A 16984-nucleotide genomic window follows, 5' to 3' on the forward strand; every position below is an offset into this window, starting at 1 on the left:
GTGTCTCCCCTCGGACGCGTCTTTCCGTTTGGACCCCGCACGCATTTGTTGACTTCGGTGGGGCCTTTCCGCCCAATCCAGTGTCAATCCAGACACACAGGAGCTGGACGCTAAGCGGCGCCAACACATCGCTTTCCGTCAGCTTCATATAAAGCAGGGCATGCTACCTCCAGACAGCAGACTGGGTACGCTATGGCGGCACCCTTCATGCAGAGTTGCGCTTTCGTGGCAATATCAGTATAGCCATATTGTTCAACAGGACGTAGTGGATGACCGCCATTGGCACACGTGCTAGACGTGAATTGGGAGTTGACCTGACTGAAACTTCTATCCGGAAAAGAACAGATTGGCCAACGTTGTGCGGGAGCAGCCAGGGCGTTGGGTATCTAGGAGGATCATGCGGCGTAAGACGTGCTTGCTTTTTGGGTTGGTTCGTCCGGATTGGTGTGTCGCCATCATGACAAGGTCGACGTGTTCTCTGCGCTCTCTGCCGCGTTCTCGGCCTGCGCTTGCAACGTCGGTGCATGCTCCGTTGGAATGCGAACCAACGTTTGTGGAAGAAGCATGCTGGGGTCTTCATTCCCTGATGGTTCGTCTGCAGGTGGTTTTGCAAGTTTGGCTGGGCATGTTCGTGAGCTTTATCGTACACCACTAATTGCTTGCGGGCTGCACATACCAGAAGCCATGTTGATGGCACCCAACACGTTATGCCAGTTACCAATGACCATGGCGATCGCTGATGTTGGTTAGCCCTGACATTCAATTCCACAGGGCTGTAGAAAGCTTGCTCATGCCCACCTTCCGTTCCGTCTGACAGCGTAGACAGCTTCTGCTCCAGAGCTTCCATCTGGCCTGCGACTGCGGCGCTCAGGTCGCGGAGCTCTCTCAAGTGTTCTAGCTCTGCTTTCTTCTCTGCAATGCGCGCAACCAACATGGGCGAGGGACCGGCCGACGAGGCGTTCTGCGACCCCGTGCCGGGCAGTCGAGTCGAAAGCGATCGAGTAGGGTACGACATCGTGGTTCCGTCGATGAGATTGAAAGAGTCGACTTGATGGCTCGCAAAAATCCGCCTGCTACTGTCCCGAGAAACTCGACAAAGTGCGTGTGGTGGCGGAGGTTATTATCTCGTCGAATGCGGCTTCTTCACAAAACGTTATGTGAGGTGAGATATTCGTAGATGCACATGTAAGAATTGTACGCAGCTGGTTCTGGCGGGCAGTGGAGCATGTTTAGTGGGGTATCTGGCCCATGCGAATGCGCCCCCCAGCAACCCTTCATCCTGGGCTTTGTTTACACTAGTCTAAATCAGGCCGAGTGTAAATAAATGACACTCGGTAAATTTTCTCCCACTCAGACCCCCAGCGTCACTGCCTCCGTATCGAGCTTCGCTTCGTTTCTCAGCTTTTCATTCCTCAGTTTCTGGACTCGTCACGCACCCGCCGCTCCCTCATCCAGAATGCACCATGGCTCGACTCAACGAACCTCCCGTATCTGCAGATAGCATCGACATATGTATGTTCAGTTCATTTCTTCAATATGACTTGAGCCTATCAACTAATGTCCTGCAGTGCGCAGGAAGCTATTGCGCCAGAATAGAGATCTCGCAAAAGCAAACGCCGTCCACTTGCTCCGCATCCGTACCATTGAAGCCGACTTCGCGCGGTCTCTGTCCGACAATCTTCGACTAGAAAGCCGCATTATTGAATTGGAAAAGGAGCTGGAGGACAACAATGCCAGAAGGATAGCCGACCACGCCCTGGACATCAGGTCCAGACTCGAAGCACAGCTCTCAGAATGCATGTCTGTTCTTTCCAGCCTTGGCCAGGAGCCTCCCACAAAGAGGCACGCGAGTCCCAGGGGTAGAAGATCATCACGAGCAAGTCTGCCGCTTCAAAGCCCCCCTCGAAGACGTCCGCCACGCGAGTTGATGAGGGAGGCAGGGGCCCGAGCGCCGGAGGATGATAAGCTGCCAACGATTACAGAAAACAAATCCTACCCAAGAGCAACTTTGGAGTAAGCCAAGCAACGTCCGCATTCACTGAAACCCCTTTTTGCTGACGCGTCTCGCAAGTCGCGAACAAATCTTGGCCCTTTGCTCCGAAGCTGCAGATACGACCGACACAACAGACTCGCCAGAGCTTGGTCCCCCGCCTGTGTCTCGATTTGTTGACGGCGAAACTGTCGATATTGGATCACCCAGCAAATCCATCGAGTACATTGAGCCGGAGCCACTCGCACACAGTTCTCCAGTAGTTTCACCGATCCCGTCACCAGCACCGGCGCCAGTCTCGGCGACCAAATCAACACCGAGGATGGATAGGAACCTCATTGTCCGCCCCGACCCTGTACCTCCCGCTGAGGCATCTGAACCCCAGAGATTGCTTCAGAAAGAGAGCCCCATCTTGCCTCCTGTCGTGCCCAGTGTATCTGCCAAGACAGGCTCCAAGCGGAAGTACAGTGTCGGGGAGGATATGAGTAAAACAGGTCAGCAAACAGCTGAACCGCAAAAGTCGAAGAACACTTCGGAACGTTCGCTCATCGGACGGGATCATCAGACCGGGAAAACATTGAAGGAGTTGGCAAGCATCCGACGTGAGGCGAGGGAACGTATGGCTCCACCCGTCAACCCGAGGAAGCCTTTGTCAGCAAAAAGTACGAACGATGACGTGACTTCTCCGATCAAAATCGCAAAGGCTGCAGCGGCAGAGGGCAGAATCGGAGTTGAGAAGGCAAAGCCGCGCGCAGCAAGAGAACGAGCGGCGCAAAAGATCAAGGAGACTGAGGCTGATGAGAACGACGTCGATAATGCGCCTGTCGAAATACCCGAGGCAGCCCCATTGTCCCCGACTTCAGTTGCCAATATTCTTCCTAGCACAGAAGCTGTTCCCCTCGAAGCTGCTTTGCTTTCGCCGGCTTCCCCAGAGCAGACATCCAGAATGAGCCTCTCTAGTGTCAGGGACACTCCCCCGCCCGCCGAAATATCCTCCCATGGGGAGACATCACGACCAAGCAGGCGAGCTCGATCCGCCGTCAGTTATGCTGAGCCCAACTTGCGAGACAAAATGAGACGTCCGACCAAGGAGCTTTATGATGCAGTGTCTGGGCAGACGAGATATCTGCAGCGCGGTGGGAGCGCCAAATCGGACAGTGCCACGCCAGATGCCACTGTCACGGTCAAGCGCGAGTCTGCCGACGGCGATACGCTAAGGCATATTCCATCTCTTGCGCCATCCACAGTTGACTCCCCACAAAGAACGTCAAGCCCTGCTGAGATGACAAACATGCGATCGTTGGAAACCGCGCCTGGCCCAGCAAGGCCTGACCGTAAGAAGCGAACATCATCGATGATGTCGAGGTCCATATCCGAGACCGAAGAAGAGACATCGGCCCGACTGGCTCAAATTGCATCTCCGGATCGTTCCACTTCATCATCGTCCGCCAAAGTCGTCGATCCTTACGATTTCACCACCTCGACCCCGGGAAGTGACAGTTCGCGCATCATTGAAACGAAGGAAAGCGCGCCGCCTGCAAGACAATCCAAGTCTTCGAGACGGCTCTCGTCCGTCGTGAGAGAGGACTTCAAGATTGAAAACTTTGAGGGGGCCGAGCGAGCAAAGACTGGCGTATCTAGGAAGAGGGCTTCGATGGTCCTGCCAAAGAGGACCCGAGCGGATACGGAGGGCTCCGAAGATAGCAGCTTCGAGAGCCTGGACGGTGACATACAGGAGTCGTCAAAAATCTCTGTGAGAAGGAGGAGGAGCATGATGTTATAATGACTTGACGGTTGGCAAGCACCGGTGTTTTTGGAGTTGGACACCATCGCAGATACCACTCTGATTGTTGGGTTACTGTTCTGTATTAGTGTTTCAGTGGCTTCATTGTCTGGTTACCGAGAGGGGAAACAAATCGGATTCCTGTGCATATTGGGCGAGAGCATCAAACATTGAGTCCATGGGTTTGGTTGGTTGAAACCGATATTATTATAATGATCATCATTCGCCTAAGAATTCGTGTGGTCTTGATTCATGACAACAGCCACCGGTGGCTGAACCTCCCGTTTTGGTTAAATTCGATGTCTCCTGCAGCAGCTCGTCTTACATGATGACGGCTCATGATGTTGCAGACGGCTCCACGGGCTTCGTGTAAGTCACCTTTTCCACCGCAACATTCTCATTTCCCTTGTCGTCCTTGCGTAATTGGTAAACATATAGAGTCAGTGAAATGCCTTGAACCTATGTTGACAATCAGCAAACGTTCCCGCAAGCCCCCATAGCACGGGATATTTCCAGAGATACGTACGTCCATCAGGCAGAAACTTGGGACGGGCTCCTCGCCGTCCTTGCCCCAGCCTGCGGTAAAGGCGCCGGTAGCACTACCGGGGTTGACGAAGAACTTGTCCATGTACTCGAAGGCATCGAACTTGTGGGTGCCACCCCAACAGAGAACGTCGACATCGAGCTTATTGGCCTCGGCGAGGAGCAAATCGGGTTCGTTGGAGACAAGAGTGAAACCCTCGAGGAAGCCAATGCGTAGAGAGCCGTGAGTGACAACCTGGGTTAGGGGCAGGCTTGTGGCCTCGACATCGTAACGGCCCTTGACGATCTTGAGGTCCGGAGCGATGGTACGGAGGTACTCGTACGTGTGCTTGTCGGTCAGGTTGCCCAGGCAGAGAGTTTGGCCAATCTTGCCTGGGGCAAGGAGCTTCTTGAACTGCAGTGGTTGTTTGTGTTAGTCCAAGGTCGATAGTAGCTTGCAATACATTGAACGAGCTGCGCATACCTTTTGGGGGATATCAAGAGCGCGGTCTGGGATGTGCAGGTCGCCAATGACCAATATTAAGAAAGCCATGGTCGTTAGGGGTGTGTAGATTTATCGATTAGGTCTTACGATGGTGATGGAGCCGTAGCGGCGGCGCCTGGGACGCTCGCTGGTCGGGATGTCGGGAGGTCGGTGGTTGCGCAGGAGGGTCGCGCGGCCGATTGGGAGGCCGAGGGCCGGACACGGATCCTCTTCGGAGGACGTCTGATATCGACACGCTGAGCGGCAGATTATATTCGCGACGGTCGATGGTCGGGCGTGTTGCTGTTCCGGCGGGCGACGTAATATCTTGCGGATCTCCAGGCAGGTAAGGACTTGGTAAGGTAGCTCGCTGCGACCACTCTCCCGGTGCAGCCTCAGTTAAAGGTGGAGACCTCCATGCATCTGGGTACGTATAGTCAAGCCACACTACCTATCTGTCCAAGACCCACTTTATCTGTGGCTGGTCATGGTTCGGATGCCTGCCCGATGGGGTTAGTGCTCGGGGGACTCGGAAGACCGCCGATGTCGTCCAGTGTACGGCCCAAACAAGTCCCTGCGAAGAAGCTCTCGGTCTGATTCCAGCCAGCTTGTTTGTGTGTCGTGGACTGATGCTCCTCCAGCAGCGCTTGAACTGTGGCCTCCACTTTCCGACACTAACAAACGACGGCATCCGCCCTGACTTGAATCCCGAGTTACCTCCAGGATGACCACATCACATTGTGTTTTAGTCTTCGCGTTAAAAGTGTTCACCAGCTCATTATCTTTTGAAGACATACTATAAGGACTCCTTTTCGCCAGATGGCAGGACTCGCAGCAGCATCATTCGTGCTCGATTGCTTTTACTAGCAGGACAGGGGAAAGTGAGAGAGGGAAAGAGATCCATCAGGGGGATCCAGCTCCGATTTCCGCCCGTTTAAACTCGGTGTAATCTTCTGTCCTTCTCCTTTTTTTCTCCATCTTCTCCCGCTGCCACGGGAATAAACTGAGCAAAGTCGTAAGCGTAACCATTCCAAAACGTGTCTATCTTGCCCAATCCCGTCTGGTCCCAATCCAAACATCCATATCTCGGTTCCGTCCCGTCTGAAAGCGACGCTCGGCTTACGTTCCGACCTCTGACGCCACAGGCACACATGCACGTTCCCCTACGGCGGCTCCAGCTCCCGCTCCTGCCTCTCCGCACTCTGGCAAAGGGGGGGAGAATGCCCCTCCATAACCTTAACAACCCCTCATCAGCCCGGGTATCTCTCATCTCGAGGCACTTGCGACAACCGGAACTGCAGACTACTTCAACTCCTGTAAGTCCACCTCACAACCTTCAATTGATCACCTCTTTTTCTCATTCATATCTGGTCCAGCAGCAACAACAACAAAGACTACATTCCACCATGTCTACTCAACCACCCCACCCCACGCTCCTCATCCCCGGGCCCATCGAGTTCGATGATGCTGTCCTGCAGTCCATGAGCCACTACAGGTCCGTGCTATCAGATATGCCCGTTCCCCAGGTGGAGCTCCACCTGAACTGACCTCCAGCTCGCGATGATCCGTTGCTGACTAGAAGTCGACTTGCACAGTGAGAGCCACGTCGGCCCTGGCTTCGTCAGCACCTTCGGCGAGGCGTTGTCCATGCTGCGCCAGCTCTTCCAGACTACCGATTCCTCCTCGCAACCCTTCGTCATCTCCGGCTCCGGCACCCTAGGCTGGGATCTCGTCGCTGCCAACCTCGTCGAGGCCGGCGAGGACGTCCTCGTGCTTGCCACCGGCTACTTCAGCAATGGCTTTACCGACTGCTTCAAGACCTACGGCGCCAACGTTACCGAGCTCAGAGCCCCCGTTGGCTCCCGCCCTCAGTTGCCCGAGATCGAGAAGGCCCTGTCCGAGAAGAAGTACAAGGTCCTGACCGTCACCCACGTCGATACCTCTACTGCTGTGCTCAGCGAGCTCAAGGACTTGGCTGCTGTCGTCAAGAAGGTGTCTCCCGAAACCCTCATCATCGTCGACGGTGTCTGCAGTGTCGGCGTTGAGGAAATCAAGTTCGACGAATGGAAGCTCGATGGTGTCATTACCGCTTCGCAGAAGGCCATTGGCGTTCCCGCTGGTCTGTCGATATCCATGTTCAGCGGTAAGGCTATGCAGTCTTTCCAGGACCGCAAGACCCCGCCGGCGTCTTACTTTGCCTCCTTCAAGAACTGGACTCCTGGTAAGCCACAGATCTAGAAGTCGGTTGCGAGTCAATTGTTGACCATGCGCAGTCATGCAAAACTACGAGGCCAAGAAGCCTTCCTACTTTGCGACACCCTCTCCTCAACTGATCCACGCCCTGCACACCGGTCTTACCCAGATTCTCGCCAAGCCTCTGTCTGAGCGCTTCGCCAGGCACAAGGAGGTTTCCGACAAGGTCAAGAAGGCTGTCGCCGATCTTGGACTGAAGCAGGTTGCCGCGAAGCCCGAAGACCAAGCCCATGGCATGACCGCCATCTACCTCCCTGAGAGCGTCAAGGCTACGGATATTCTTCCCAGCTTGGCCAAGAAGGGTATCGTGTTTGCCGGTGGTATTCACAAGGAGATTGCGCCCAAGTACATTCGCTTTGGACACATGGGCGTCAGCGTTGTAAGTTCTCACTGTACGGGTACTTGACAATGGTATGCTAACAAACACAGACGGATCCCAATCGCAAGGACATCGACAACGCCATCAAGGCGCTACAGGACAGCCTTTTCGAGGTTGGCTACCAGAAGCCGTAAGCGGTGTTTATAGACGGGTTTGCATTTTGTACATCTCAACTAGACGGTCATCCTAAAGGCAATAAAGAAAAACACGAATCACAATTCAATTTGTAAAAGACTATGGTCGTCTTTGAAACGTTTGGTGAAGTAAGACTCGACCAGCGCTTAATATGATAGGTTGTGATAGTCACCTGGGAAATGGAAACGAGTGCCTTGTTCGGACTCAATCGCAACAGGGGTCTGCTGAGAGCCGCGCGGTAGCGGATGGGCTTCGCCCTCAGACTGGCATGGTAGGTAATGAATCACCTTGAACGTTGTCGAATCAGCCCCATGATCGGACGGTAGAGGATTTCGGCCGAGTCTCCTGTTGGCGGGGTTTGAGGAAACCATAATGTGGCACCTGGTGTGATGCGAGAACAACCGCATACGTGCATGTATGCCTGCGTTAATAGACAGCATGTATTACTAATAGGGATCCGGCGACCTCCTCGGTGTGCTGGGCGCATTGTTGTCCGATGAAAGCATGTACTGTGATTATCGCCGAAAAGGTGGGGTGAGGAGGGGATGAATAGAAGGCTGGGAAGTCTACCTGTATGTGTGACGCGATGTATCAGTACATGGTGCCTTAGCTGGACAATATTCTGAGGCGCAGGGTAGTAATTGGGCGAGGATGCTCCGATCCTCCAATTTGGAGGCGCCTTTGGGGTATGCTGTCACGGCTGTTCAAGTGTCGATGCGACTGGACAGGTCGGCGGTGTTGTCGGAGAATCCGAGGGATGCACGAGGCAAGAGCTCGCAAGAGCTCGGTGAAGAAGGTGAAGAAGGTGAGTCCTGCCTGCCTATGACGCGCATCCACACAGTCGGGTGTTTTCTTGAGTTGGGTGCAGTGGCCGTAGGCGTGGCACACCAGCAGGCGGGCAGCCTCACAGCAGACGGGCTAGTATCAGAAGAAGGGGAACCCGGAGCTCAGCTGCAGCCCAGTTCGGTTGTTGCAGTTGGCGGTCGCAGGGTTCACCGCGCCAAGTGATTGCAGCAACAGGCCCGGTGGAAAAGAGGGGAAGAGGGGTGCCTGGGTAACGCAGGCCGAATGGATGAGGTGGAAAGAAACGATCCAATGTCAAAGGGGAAAGAAAGTCTTCAAGGCCAGGCGGTAACGTGGTCCGGCCCAAGCTTCTAGCCCATTCGCGAGTTCCCGTTCTGCTGCTGTCAGGCTACCCAGGTAGGCACCTACCTACCTACCTTAGGGAAAGTACCTAGGTAGGCTGCTCACCTCAGTGCTCTGTGCTGGCGGTCTTTAGGTGCCCTTGGGTCTGGTCCCAGTGGCCCAAAACCAGACCTATGGCAGGTATCGATACCTGTGGCTGGTGGAGTTAGCGGGCGGCTGACAAAATTGGTTGTCCCCCGCCATCCGCCTCTTTCACTCTCTCGATAACCAACCTATCCTCGCCTTCACGCCAGGCAGACTTTCCTCACCACATATTCTCCTCTGCGACCTCTACCTTTTCTCTCCTCTTTTCCTTCTCTCTCCCCCCCTCATTGCAACAATCCTTCAAATCATCACCAGCTGGCCTCGTTCCTTGCTGTGTTTACCGTAGCGCTCGCAGCATTCTTGCGCCGCGCTCTCTATTGTTTCCCCTCCTCCTCATAGAGAGCCCGCGTCCAGTTCCCCCTCATCCGCTGCCTCTTGCCATCGAGATCGACCTTCGAGCACCCCGCCCGCCGTACCGCACAATACGCGATGGCTATTACGATCCCGGAGCTGGACGACCTCGTCCGCTCCTTCTACGAGGGCCGTGGCGAACAGGTGCGCAGCTTTTTACACATTCGAATAAATAGAGATTTTTGGCCCAAGGCTGACCGACCATTTGTCCCATACAGCAAAAGCAAGCGCAAGCTGCACTCAACCAGGTACGAACCCAATCCCCTCCCGCCATCGTATCCTGTTTCCAGTCTCTGATTATACCCTTGTTGCAGTTCAAGGAAGATCAAGATGCTTGGCTCCTCGTCGACAAGATCCTCTCCGAAGCGACCTACCCCCAAACGAAGTGTATGTCCAGCACAAATTACCCTTTTCTGGCTTTGCAGACCAGCTGACGGATACAGACTTGGGCTTGCAGGTGCTCGACAACGTGATCATGACGAGATGGAAGGTTCTCCCAAGAGATCAGTGTCAAGGTTTGGAGCTTGCTACACCGCGCTTTTACACCGCGACTGACCCTGCCAGGTATCCGCAACTTTGTTGTGCAGTTCATCATCCAGTGCTCCAGCTCCGAAGAGACTATGAAGGCTGAGCGCACCCTGCTCAACAAGCTCAACCTAGTCCTGATTTCCATCCTCAAGCAGGAATGGCCCCATAACTGGCCTACCTTCATCAACGAGATCATCACGTCGTGCCACTCGAGTCTATCCATCTGCGAGAACAACATGGTCATTCTCCGCCTGCTGTCCGAAGAGGTCTTCGACTACTCCGCCGAGCAAATGACTTCCGCCAAGACTCGAAACCTCAAAACCACCATGTGCGCCGAGTTTTCTCAGATTTTTACCCTCTGCCAGGAGGTCCTTAACACCGCCGACCAACCGAGTCTCGTCAAGGCTACCCTCGAGACATTATTGCGCTTCTGCAACTGGATCCCCCTCGGCTACATCTTCGAGACCCCCCTGATTGACACCTTGCGAACCCGATTCTTGCCTGTTCCCGAGTTCCGCAACGTTACTCTGCAATGCCTGACGGAGATTGGCGGTCTGCCGACCGGTGGAAACACTTACGACGAGCAGTTGGTCAAGATGTTCACTGAGGTCTTGACTACCATCGCAACGATTATCCCCATTAGCCTGGATCTGAAGTCGACATACCCCAATAGTAACTCTAGAGACCAAGAGTTCATTCAGAACTTGGCTCTGTTTTTGTGCAATTTCTTCGGGATGCACCTCAACGTAAGAATCGCTGTGTAGCTGCTGATAGATCCAAGCTGACACTCAAGCAGCTTATTGAGAACTTGCCCAACCGGGACTTCCTTACACATGGCCACTACTACTTGATCCGCATATCCCAGATCGACGACCGCGAGATCTTCAAGATCTGCCTCGACTATTGGCTCAAGCTCGTCCAGGAGCTCTTCTCGGAGATGCAGCAGCTCCCTATGACGGAAGTGAATCCCTTGATGGGCATGGCTGGAGGAATCACTGGAGCCGGCGCGCCGAGCCCGGACATGCTGAACAACTATCCGCTGCGCAAGCACAAGTACAACGAGGTCTTGTCGAACCTGCGTACAGTCATGATTGAGAAGATGGTCCGTCCCGAGGAGGTTCTCATTGTCGAAAACGATGAGGGAGAGATTGTTCGTGAATTCGTCAAGGAGAGTGACACGGTACAACTCTACAAGACCATCAGAGAGTGTTTGGTGTACCTGACGCACTTGGACGTCGTCGATACCGAGAACATCATGACGGAGAAACTGGCCCGTCAAGTCGACGGCAGTGAATGGTCATGGCACAACTGCAATGTGCTCTGCTGGGCCATTGGTTCTATTTCTTTGGCCATGAATGAAGATACCGAGAAGCGCTTCTTGGTTACGGTCATTAAGGACCTTCTTGGTCTCACAGAGATGAAGCGTGGCAAGGACAACAAGGCTGTGGTTGCGTCCAACATCATGTACATTGTTGGACAATACCCGCGTTTCCTGAAGGCCCACTGGAAGTTTCTTAAGACGGTTGTCAACAAGCTCTTCGAATTCATGCACGAGTCCCACGAGGGTAAGTAGGAATCATACACAGTCGCATCGGCCTCTCTTGCTAATTCAGTATAGGTGTTCAGGACATGGCTTGCGACACGTTCATCAAAATCGCGAGACAGTGCCGTCGTCACTTCGTTGCTCTTCAGCCGTCTGAACAGGAGCCATTTATCGAGGAGATTGTCCGCAACATGCACAAGATCACTTGCGATCTGTCCCCCCAGCAGGTTCACACTTTCTACGAGGCGTGCGGCTACATGGTGGCAGCCCAGGGCAACAAGCACCAGCAGGAGCGGCTCTTGAGCGACCTGATGGCTATCCCCAATGCTGCGTGGGACGAGATCATTAAGCAGGCTCGGATGAACCCGGTCATTCTGCAGGATGCTGAGACTATCAAAGTCATCGGCAACATCATGAAGACGAACGTCTCAGCCTGCACGTCTATCGGCCCCTACTTCTACCCCCAGATCGGCCGCATCTTCCTTGACATGTTGCAGATGTACCGAGCTACCAGTGAGCTGATCAGTGAGGCTGTTCAGAAGCAGGGTGAGATTGCAACCAAGATGCCCAATGTCCGTGGCCTGCGAACCATCAAGAAGGAAATCCTCAAGCTGGTCGAGACCTATGTCGAGAAGGCTGAGGACTTGCAGTCCGTGCGTCAGCAGATGGTCCCTCCCCTGTTGGAGTCAGTTCTCGTCGACTACAACCGCAATGTTCCCGGAGCCCGCGACGCCGAAGTGCTGAAGGCCATGTCTGCCATCATCACGAAGCTCTCTGCCTTGATGGAAGACCAGGTTCCTAACATCATGGAGAATGTATTTGAATGTACGCTGGACATGATCAACAAGGATTTCTCCGAATTCCCCGAGCACCGTGTCGAGTTCTTCAACCTTCTCCGCGCGATCAACCTTCACTGCTTCCCCGGTATGTGCAACCTCCTTTGCCTCGAAGACTCAAAACTAATTCGCCTAGCTCTGTTGAAATTGGACAACCGCCAGTTCAAGTTCGTCATTGACTCTTGTTCCTGGGCGTTCAAGCACGATAACCGTGACGTTGAGGCTGCTGGTCTTAACATGTGCCTTGAGCTTATTAACAACATTGCGGACAAGACGGACGTCCAGACCTCCAACGCCTTCTTCCAGCAGTTCTTCATAACGATCCTGCAGGACGTGTTCTTCGTTCTTACCGACAGCGACCACAAGGCCGGTTTCAAGACCCAGTCCATGGTCCTGATGCGCATGTTCTACTTTGTGCAGCCCGCTGACGGATCTGCGCCTAAGATCCAGGGTCCCATCTACAGCCCTGATCAGGCTGCTGCCGGCACCTCAAACAAGGAGTTCCTCGCTAACTTCGTGGCCAACTTGCTCCGTGGTGCTTTCCCCAACCTACAACCGTACGTAACTCCGTTTTGCCAGATAACCCAGAGAGTGTGCTAACAACAGTGTTCAGTGCCCAAATTCAGACCTTCGTCGAGGGATTATTCACACTCAACGTTCAGTATGATAAGTTCCGCCTGAACTTGCGCGATTTCCTTATCTCTCTGAAGGAGTTTGCTGGCGACAACGCTGAGCTTTTCTTGGTGGAGAAGGAGCAGCAGGAGCGGGATGCTAAGGCAGCCGATCTTGAGCGCCGAGGCAAGGTTGGCGGTCTTCTCAAGCCATCTGAGCTCGAGGATGACGAGTTGTGACTTGCCCAGGAGTTACGAACTGAGTATGCCCCGACATGGAAGCCCGAGAACGTGGACACGACGCCGAAGGATTCTCAGGGGCAAGGAACCGATTTTGATGAGTGGGAGCTGTACGGGCTCTGACCAGATGCCAAGCGTCATGGACTTGAGCACGACTCGCCAATCCCTGGCTCTGCGGCCCGTTCTAGCCCTCTCATTCTGTAGTGATACCATGGATAGATGACCTGATGATTGCAGGATAACCTTTCGCCGCTTTGGGCCCCCTGGCATTGATACAGACAGGGCCGACTTATTTCCTTTCATCCATCTGGCAACGGAAAATGGTGAGGAGGGTATCTGCAGACTGCGCACCACCTTCCTCTGAATGTTTTCTCGGAGGAAAGGTGCCGTCACCCGTGGAGCCCACCGATCGGCGAGAGGAGGTTTATGATAACGGGTGGTTAAATCAAAAGAAAAAGCTATACAACAAGAACGGCGAAAAGCCGGATGTAGTGGTAGAAAGCTTTCTATGTAGGCAATTTCAGCAGATAGATTGCATGATGACCGCCGCCTTTCGCATCTCCGATGACAAAGTCCTCAACCTATGACTTCTGTTGAAGATAGTAAAATTCATGCAATTTAAATGAGAAGACGTTCATTATAGTCATTGAGATGCTCAGATCGTGTTTTTATTTCTTCTTTCCTTTGGAACTTTCAGTACAGCTTTTTACTGCCTGCCGGCGCACCTTTCTAGGCTTATTAGTGATAATGAAGAGTCATACAAGAGTCACAGCCCGTATGCCAACATACAATAGTCACAGAGAAACCTATGGCCAGTATATGCGGATTAAATGAATTGTGTTCGGCGAAGACAGGTACATTTACCCGTGCTGGCCATGGACGACAAGGACGACAAGGACAACAACGGCAGCAAACGATTCCATATGTTGACTGAAGTCGGCGTAAGCTCGTAGCTTCGGAGGTATTCCCGCCCCCCACTACTTAACTTTTTAGTGGGGGTCCAATGTCTCTCAGCCAATTAAAACGCCATAAGATCTCCGATCGCAACTTTTTTTCCTGGGCCCTCGAAAGCAAGCGTGAGGACGGAATCTCATCCTGTATCCAGCTCAACTTCAAGACAACATGGCCCGAATAAGCCTGAGAACAGGCCTCGATCGCGATGTATATCAGATCGTCAAGAAGCTGGAGGATGAGCGCCAAAGCGAATACTTCAAGAAGGGCGAAGGGAAGAAGAAGCCAGCGAAACTTACAGTGACGAGCATCTACGAGAGCATCAAGAGGAGTAACAGTAGTCTGAGCCGACAGAAGCGAAGACCACTCGAGGATGCCATTGAGAGGGTTCTAGATTTTCGAAAAGAGGAGATGGAGCAGGATGACGACAGCGACGACCTTATCGAAGCCCAGGAACTGGCAGAGAAGGCGTATAAGGTGAGCGCTCATTCTTTTCCCCCATATGTAATGGGCGACTCGCTGATCGATACAACAGGAAGAGGACCGCTTTTTGCTGAACCGGCAGATGACGAAACATTGGAATGTGACCCCGGCGAGTCCTGCGCCGGCGATTACGGCACAGGGCTCCGAGGGCAAGAGCACGAAGAAGCGGCGCCTGTCTCCGGAGCCTGACGCAAATGGCGCGGGATTGGAAGCAGGGGCGGTCAGCGACGCTTCGGCCATTGTAAACACCAATGCCAAGGCTAACGGGGCCGAGGCAAGGACGACGGCGACGACGACGACGACGACGACAAAGAAGGCACTGAAGGCAAGCAAGTATGGCCCCGAGCAGATCCCGCATGGCTCCGTTGTTCTCGGGGGAGTCGGAGGTATCCTACGGGAATTAAGTCGTTACGTATTTGCACGTGCCCGCAAACCAGAAGATTTCCTCCCCTTTGGCGAGCAACCGGTCGGAATTCTCGTCTCTGGTCCGCCGGGTACTGGAAAGCAGTCCCTGGTTCGCTCGTTGTCATGGAGAACGAGGACACCCGTCGTCTCCCTAGGACGATACCTGGCCGAGACCCGGTCCCCGGAGAAGGTCGCCAAGATCATGACAGACGTGATAGACGAAGCGAAAAAGGTTGCGCCGTGCGTCCTCTTGATCGAGCATTTGGATGAGTACATGGCGAAGGGCAGCAATCAGAGCGAATTCGATCACGAGGTCATCACACAATTGAAGCTGAATATGCGACGTTTACGAGAGGGAGAGGAGATTGGGGGTGGGCCGCGGGTCGTGGTTGTGGGCACGACAAGCAAGCTTGAGTTGATTGATCCTACTCTCAGGAGACCGGATTATTTCGCCCAGACCGTCACAGTCAAGGTGCCCGATACGGATTCCCGCGAGGAGATTTTTAGGGTGTTGACGCGAGAGCTCGAGATCCCTCCAGAAGTTGACTTCGAGGCCTTGGCTGTCCGCACTCACGGCTTCGTGGGAGACGACATCCGTGCCGTGGTCCAGGTTGCGAATCGAAAGGCGAGCGATCGCTTCTTGGATCTGGAGGACGCGAGAGCGAGGAACACTCTCGAGGCGGACAGGATGGACATGACGGACGGAAACGACGTGAAAACCTGGGATAGAGTCTACGATGACACTTGCCTGTACCACGACTACATTGAACACCCCGCCTACTCAAATCCCACCCGCGTACACGTCAGCCAGCAGGATTTCGTCGATGCCATCGCAGAACACACCCCTTACATGCGCCGGGAAGGTTTCTCCTCCATCCCCAGTACAAGCTGGTCCGAGGTGGGCGCCCTGCACTCCGTCCGCGCCGCGTTCCAGGTCTCCATCGTTCGCCGCATCAAGGAACCTCTCCTCTTCCAGAAATTCGGCAAGCAGCGCCCCGCAGGCGTCCTCCTCTTCGGTCCCCCGGGTTGCGGAAAGACGCTCGTCGCGAAGGCTGTCGCCAACGATGCCCAGGCAAGCTTCATCCTCATCAAGGGCCCCGAGCTGCTCAACAAGTACGTGGGAGAGTCGGAGCGGGCCATCCGTGAGCTGTTCACGCGCGCCAAGTCCTGCGCGCCGTGTATCCTCTTTTTTGACGAGATGGACTCGCTGGTGCCCAAACGAGAGAACACAACCACGGAGGCCGGCGCCCGTGTCGTCAACGCACTGCTCGCTGAGCTCGACGGCGCCGGCGACAGAGGCGAGGTCTACGTCATTGGTACCAGCAACCGGCCCGACATGATCGACCCCGCCGTCCTGCGTCCCGGGCGTCTCGACAAGCTCCTGTTCGTTGACCTTCCTACCGAGGACGAGCGCGTGGATATCCTCCGCACGATTGTCCGAAATGGCATCGGCGGCACGGATGGAGCAGAGATTGAGAGCATCGCGAGAGACGCCCGTTGCAAGGGCTTCAGCGGTGCCGATCTGTACGGTTTGTACAAAAACGCCCTCGACGAGTGCGTGTTACGGTATGAGGGCGGAGAGCCGGCCCTTACGCGCGACGACTGGGAGGCTGCGCTGAACAAGACGAAGCCCAGCGTGCCGAACCCGGAGACGTACAGGAAGCTGGCTGCGAGGTTGCACCATCAGAGTTAGAGTGGGATTTTATATAAGGTAGACCTGCATAGACCACATTTCGAGCAATGATAATAATGATGGGGTATATACGCCCCGATAGTTCCTAGCAATACGTTCTCAAGCACCTACATCATGATGAGTAAGACATCATGCGATGCCCTGAAGATCTGGGAGCCCAGGATGGGGGAGCGAGAGTTTCTTTGCATACAAGGCATATGCGATGCGACGGCGATTGGCCATTAAGAGTGGAGAAGTGACAATCACTTACCATGAATCGGGGAAGAAACATGACAAAACGACAACTCGAGCCGCATCCTCTCAATCGAGTCAATCCATAATTTCCTTTGTCTCGCCAGCTATTCTTGAAAACGGCGGCTCCTTTTCTGTAACCTGTGCCTGGAAAAGTTCCACTGATCATTGCTGGGATATCGATGCAAGACGAGTCATCTGATTGGCTCGAGACAGAGGAGACATGCTGTTCGCATCACATGAGTAAGCAGGGTTTTTTTTTCTTTTTTTCTGCTC

The 16984-nt window shown here is 54.0% G+C and overlaps 6 protein-coding genes across 6 annotated transcripts; 4 read left to right on the top strand and 2 right to left on the bottom strand.

Annotated features, from left to right (window-relative positions):
- Positions 1-455: 455 nt before the first annotated feature.
- Positions 456-1015, bottom strand: GCG54_00003417 (DASH complex subunit DAD2; the record flags this gene model as incomplete). Its single annotated transcript, XM_045403490.1, has 3 exons — positions 456-619; positions 677-736; positions 799-1015. 3 exons carry the CDS (start codon positions 1013-1015, stop codon positions 456-458), a joined length of 441 nt encoding a protein of 146 aa, XP_045259678.1.
- A 448-nt stretch (positions 1016-1463) lies between these two features.
- GCG54_00003418 (Shugoshin) lies at positions 1464-3773 on the top strand (the record flags this gene model as incomplete). Its single annotated transcript, XM_045403491.1, has 3 exons — positions 1464-1512; positions 1569-2013; positions 2072-3773. 3 exons carry the CDS (start codon positions 1464-1466, stop codon positions 3771-3773), a joined length of 2196 nt encoding a protein of 731 aa, XP_045259679.1.
- A 336-nt stretch (positions 3774-4109) lies between these two features.
- On the bottom strand, positions 4110-4848 carry GCG54_00003419 (Vacuolar protein sorting-associated protein 29; the record flags this gene model as incomplete). Its single annotated transcript, XM_045403492.1, has 3 exons — positions 4110-4232; positions 4300-4710; positions 4780-4848. The coding sequence occupies 3 exons, from the start codon at positions 4846-4848 to the stop codon at positions 4110-4112; spliced, it is 603 nt and encodes a 200-aa protein (XP_045259680.1).
- A 1082-nt stretch (positions 4849-5930) lies between these two features.
- Positions 5931-7545, top strand: GCG54_00003420 (Alanine--glyoxylate aminotransferase 1; the record flags this gene model as incomplete). Its single annotated transcript, XM_045403493.1, has 4 exons — positions 5931-6274; positions 6375-7000; positions 7053-7411; positions 7462-7545. The coding sequence occupies 4 exons, from the start codon at positions 5931-5933 to the stop codon at positions 7543-7545; spliced, it is 1413 nt and encodes a 470-aa protein (XP_045259681.1).
- Positions 7546-9265: 1720 nt separating this feature from the next.
- GCG54_00003421 (Exportin-1) lies at positions 9266-12945 on the top strand (the record flags this gene model as incomplete). Its single annotated transcript, XM_045403494.1, has 9 exons — positions 9266-9331; positions 9406-9435; positions 9502-9574; positions 9631-9702; positions 9752-10461; positions 10512-11280; positions 11334-12182; positions 12231-12651; positions 12708-12945. The coding sequence occupies 9 exons, from the start codon at positions 9266-9268 to the stop codon at positions 12943-12945; spliced, it is 3228 nt and encodes a 1075-aa protein (XP_045259682.1).
- A 1107-nt stretch (positions 12946-14052) lies between these two features.
- GCG54_00003422 (putative AAA domain-containing protein C16E9.10c) lies at positions 14053-16477 on the top strand (the record flags this gene model as incomplete). Its single annotated transcript, XM_045403495.1, has 2 exons — positions 14053-14373; positions 14432-16477. Coding segments are annotated over 2 exons (2367 nt in total), but the record flags the coding sequence as incomplete, so codon positions are not given.
- Positions 16478-16984: the final 507 nt, after the last annotated feature.

This window comes from Colletotrichum gloeosporioides (assembly GCF_011800055.1).
Source record: "Colletotrichum gloeosporioides strain Lc1 chromosome Unknown consensus_74, whole genome shotgun sequence".
Taxonomy (NCBI): domain Eukaryota; kingdom Fungi; phylum Ascomycota; class Sordariomycetes; order Glomerellales; family Glomerellaceae; genus Colletotrichum; species Colletotrichum gloeosporioides.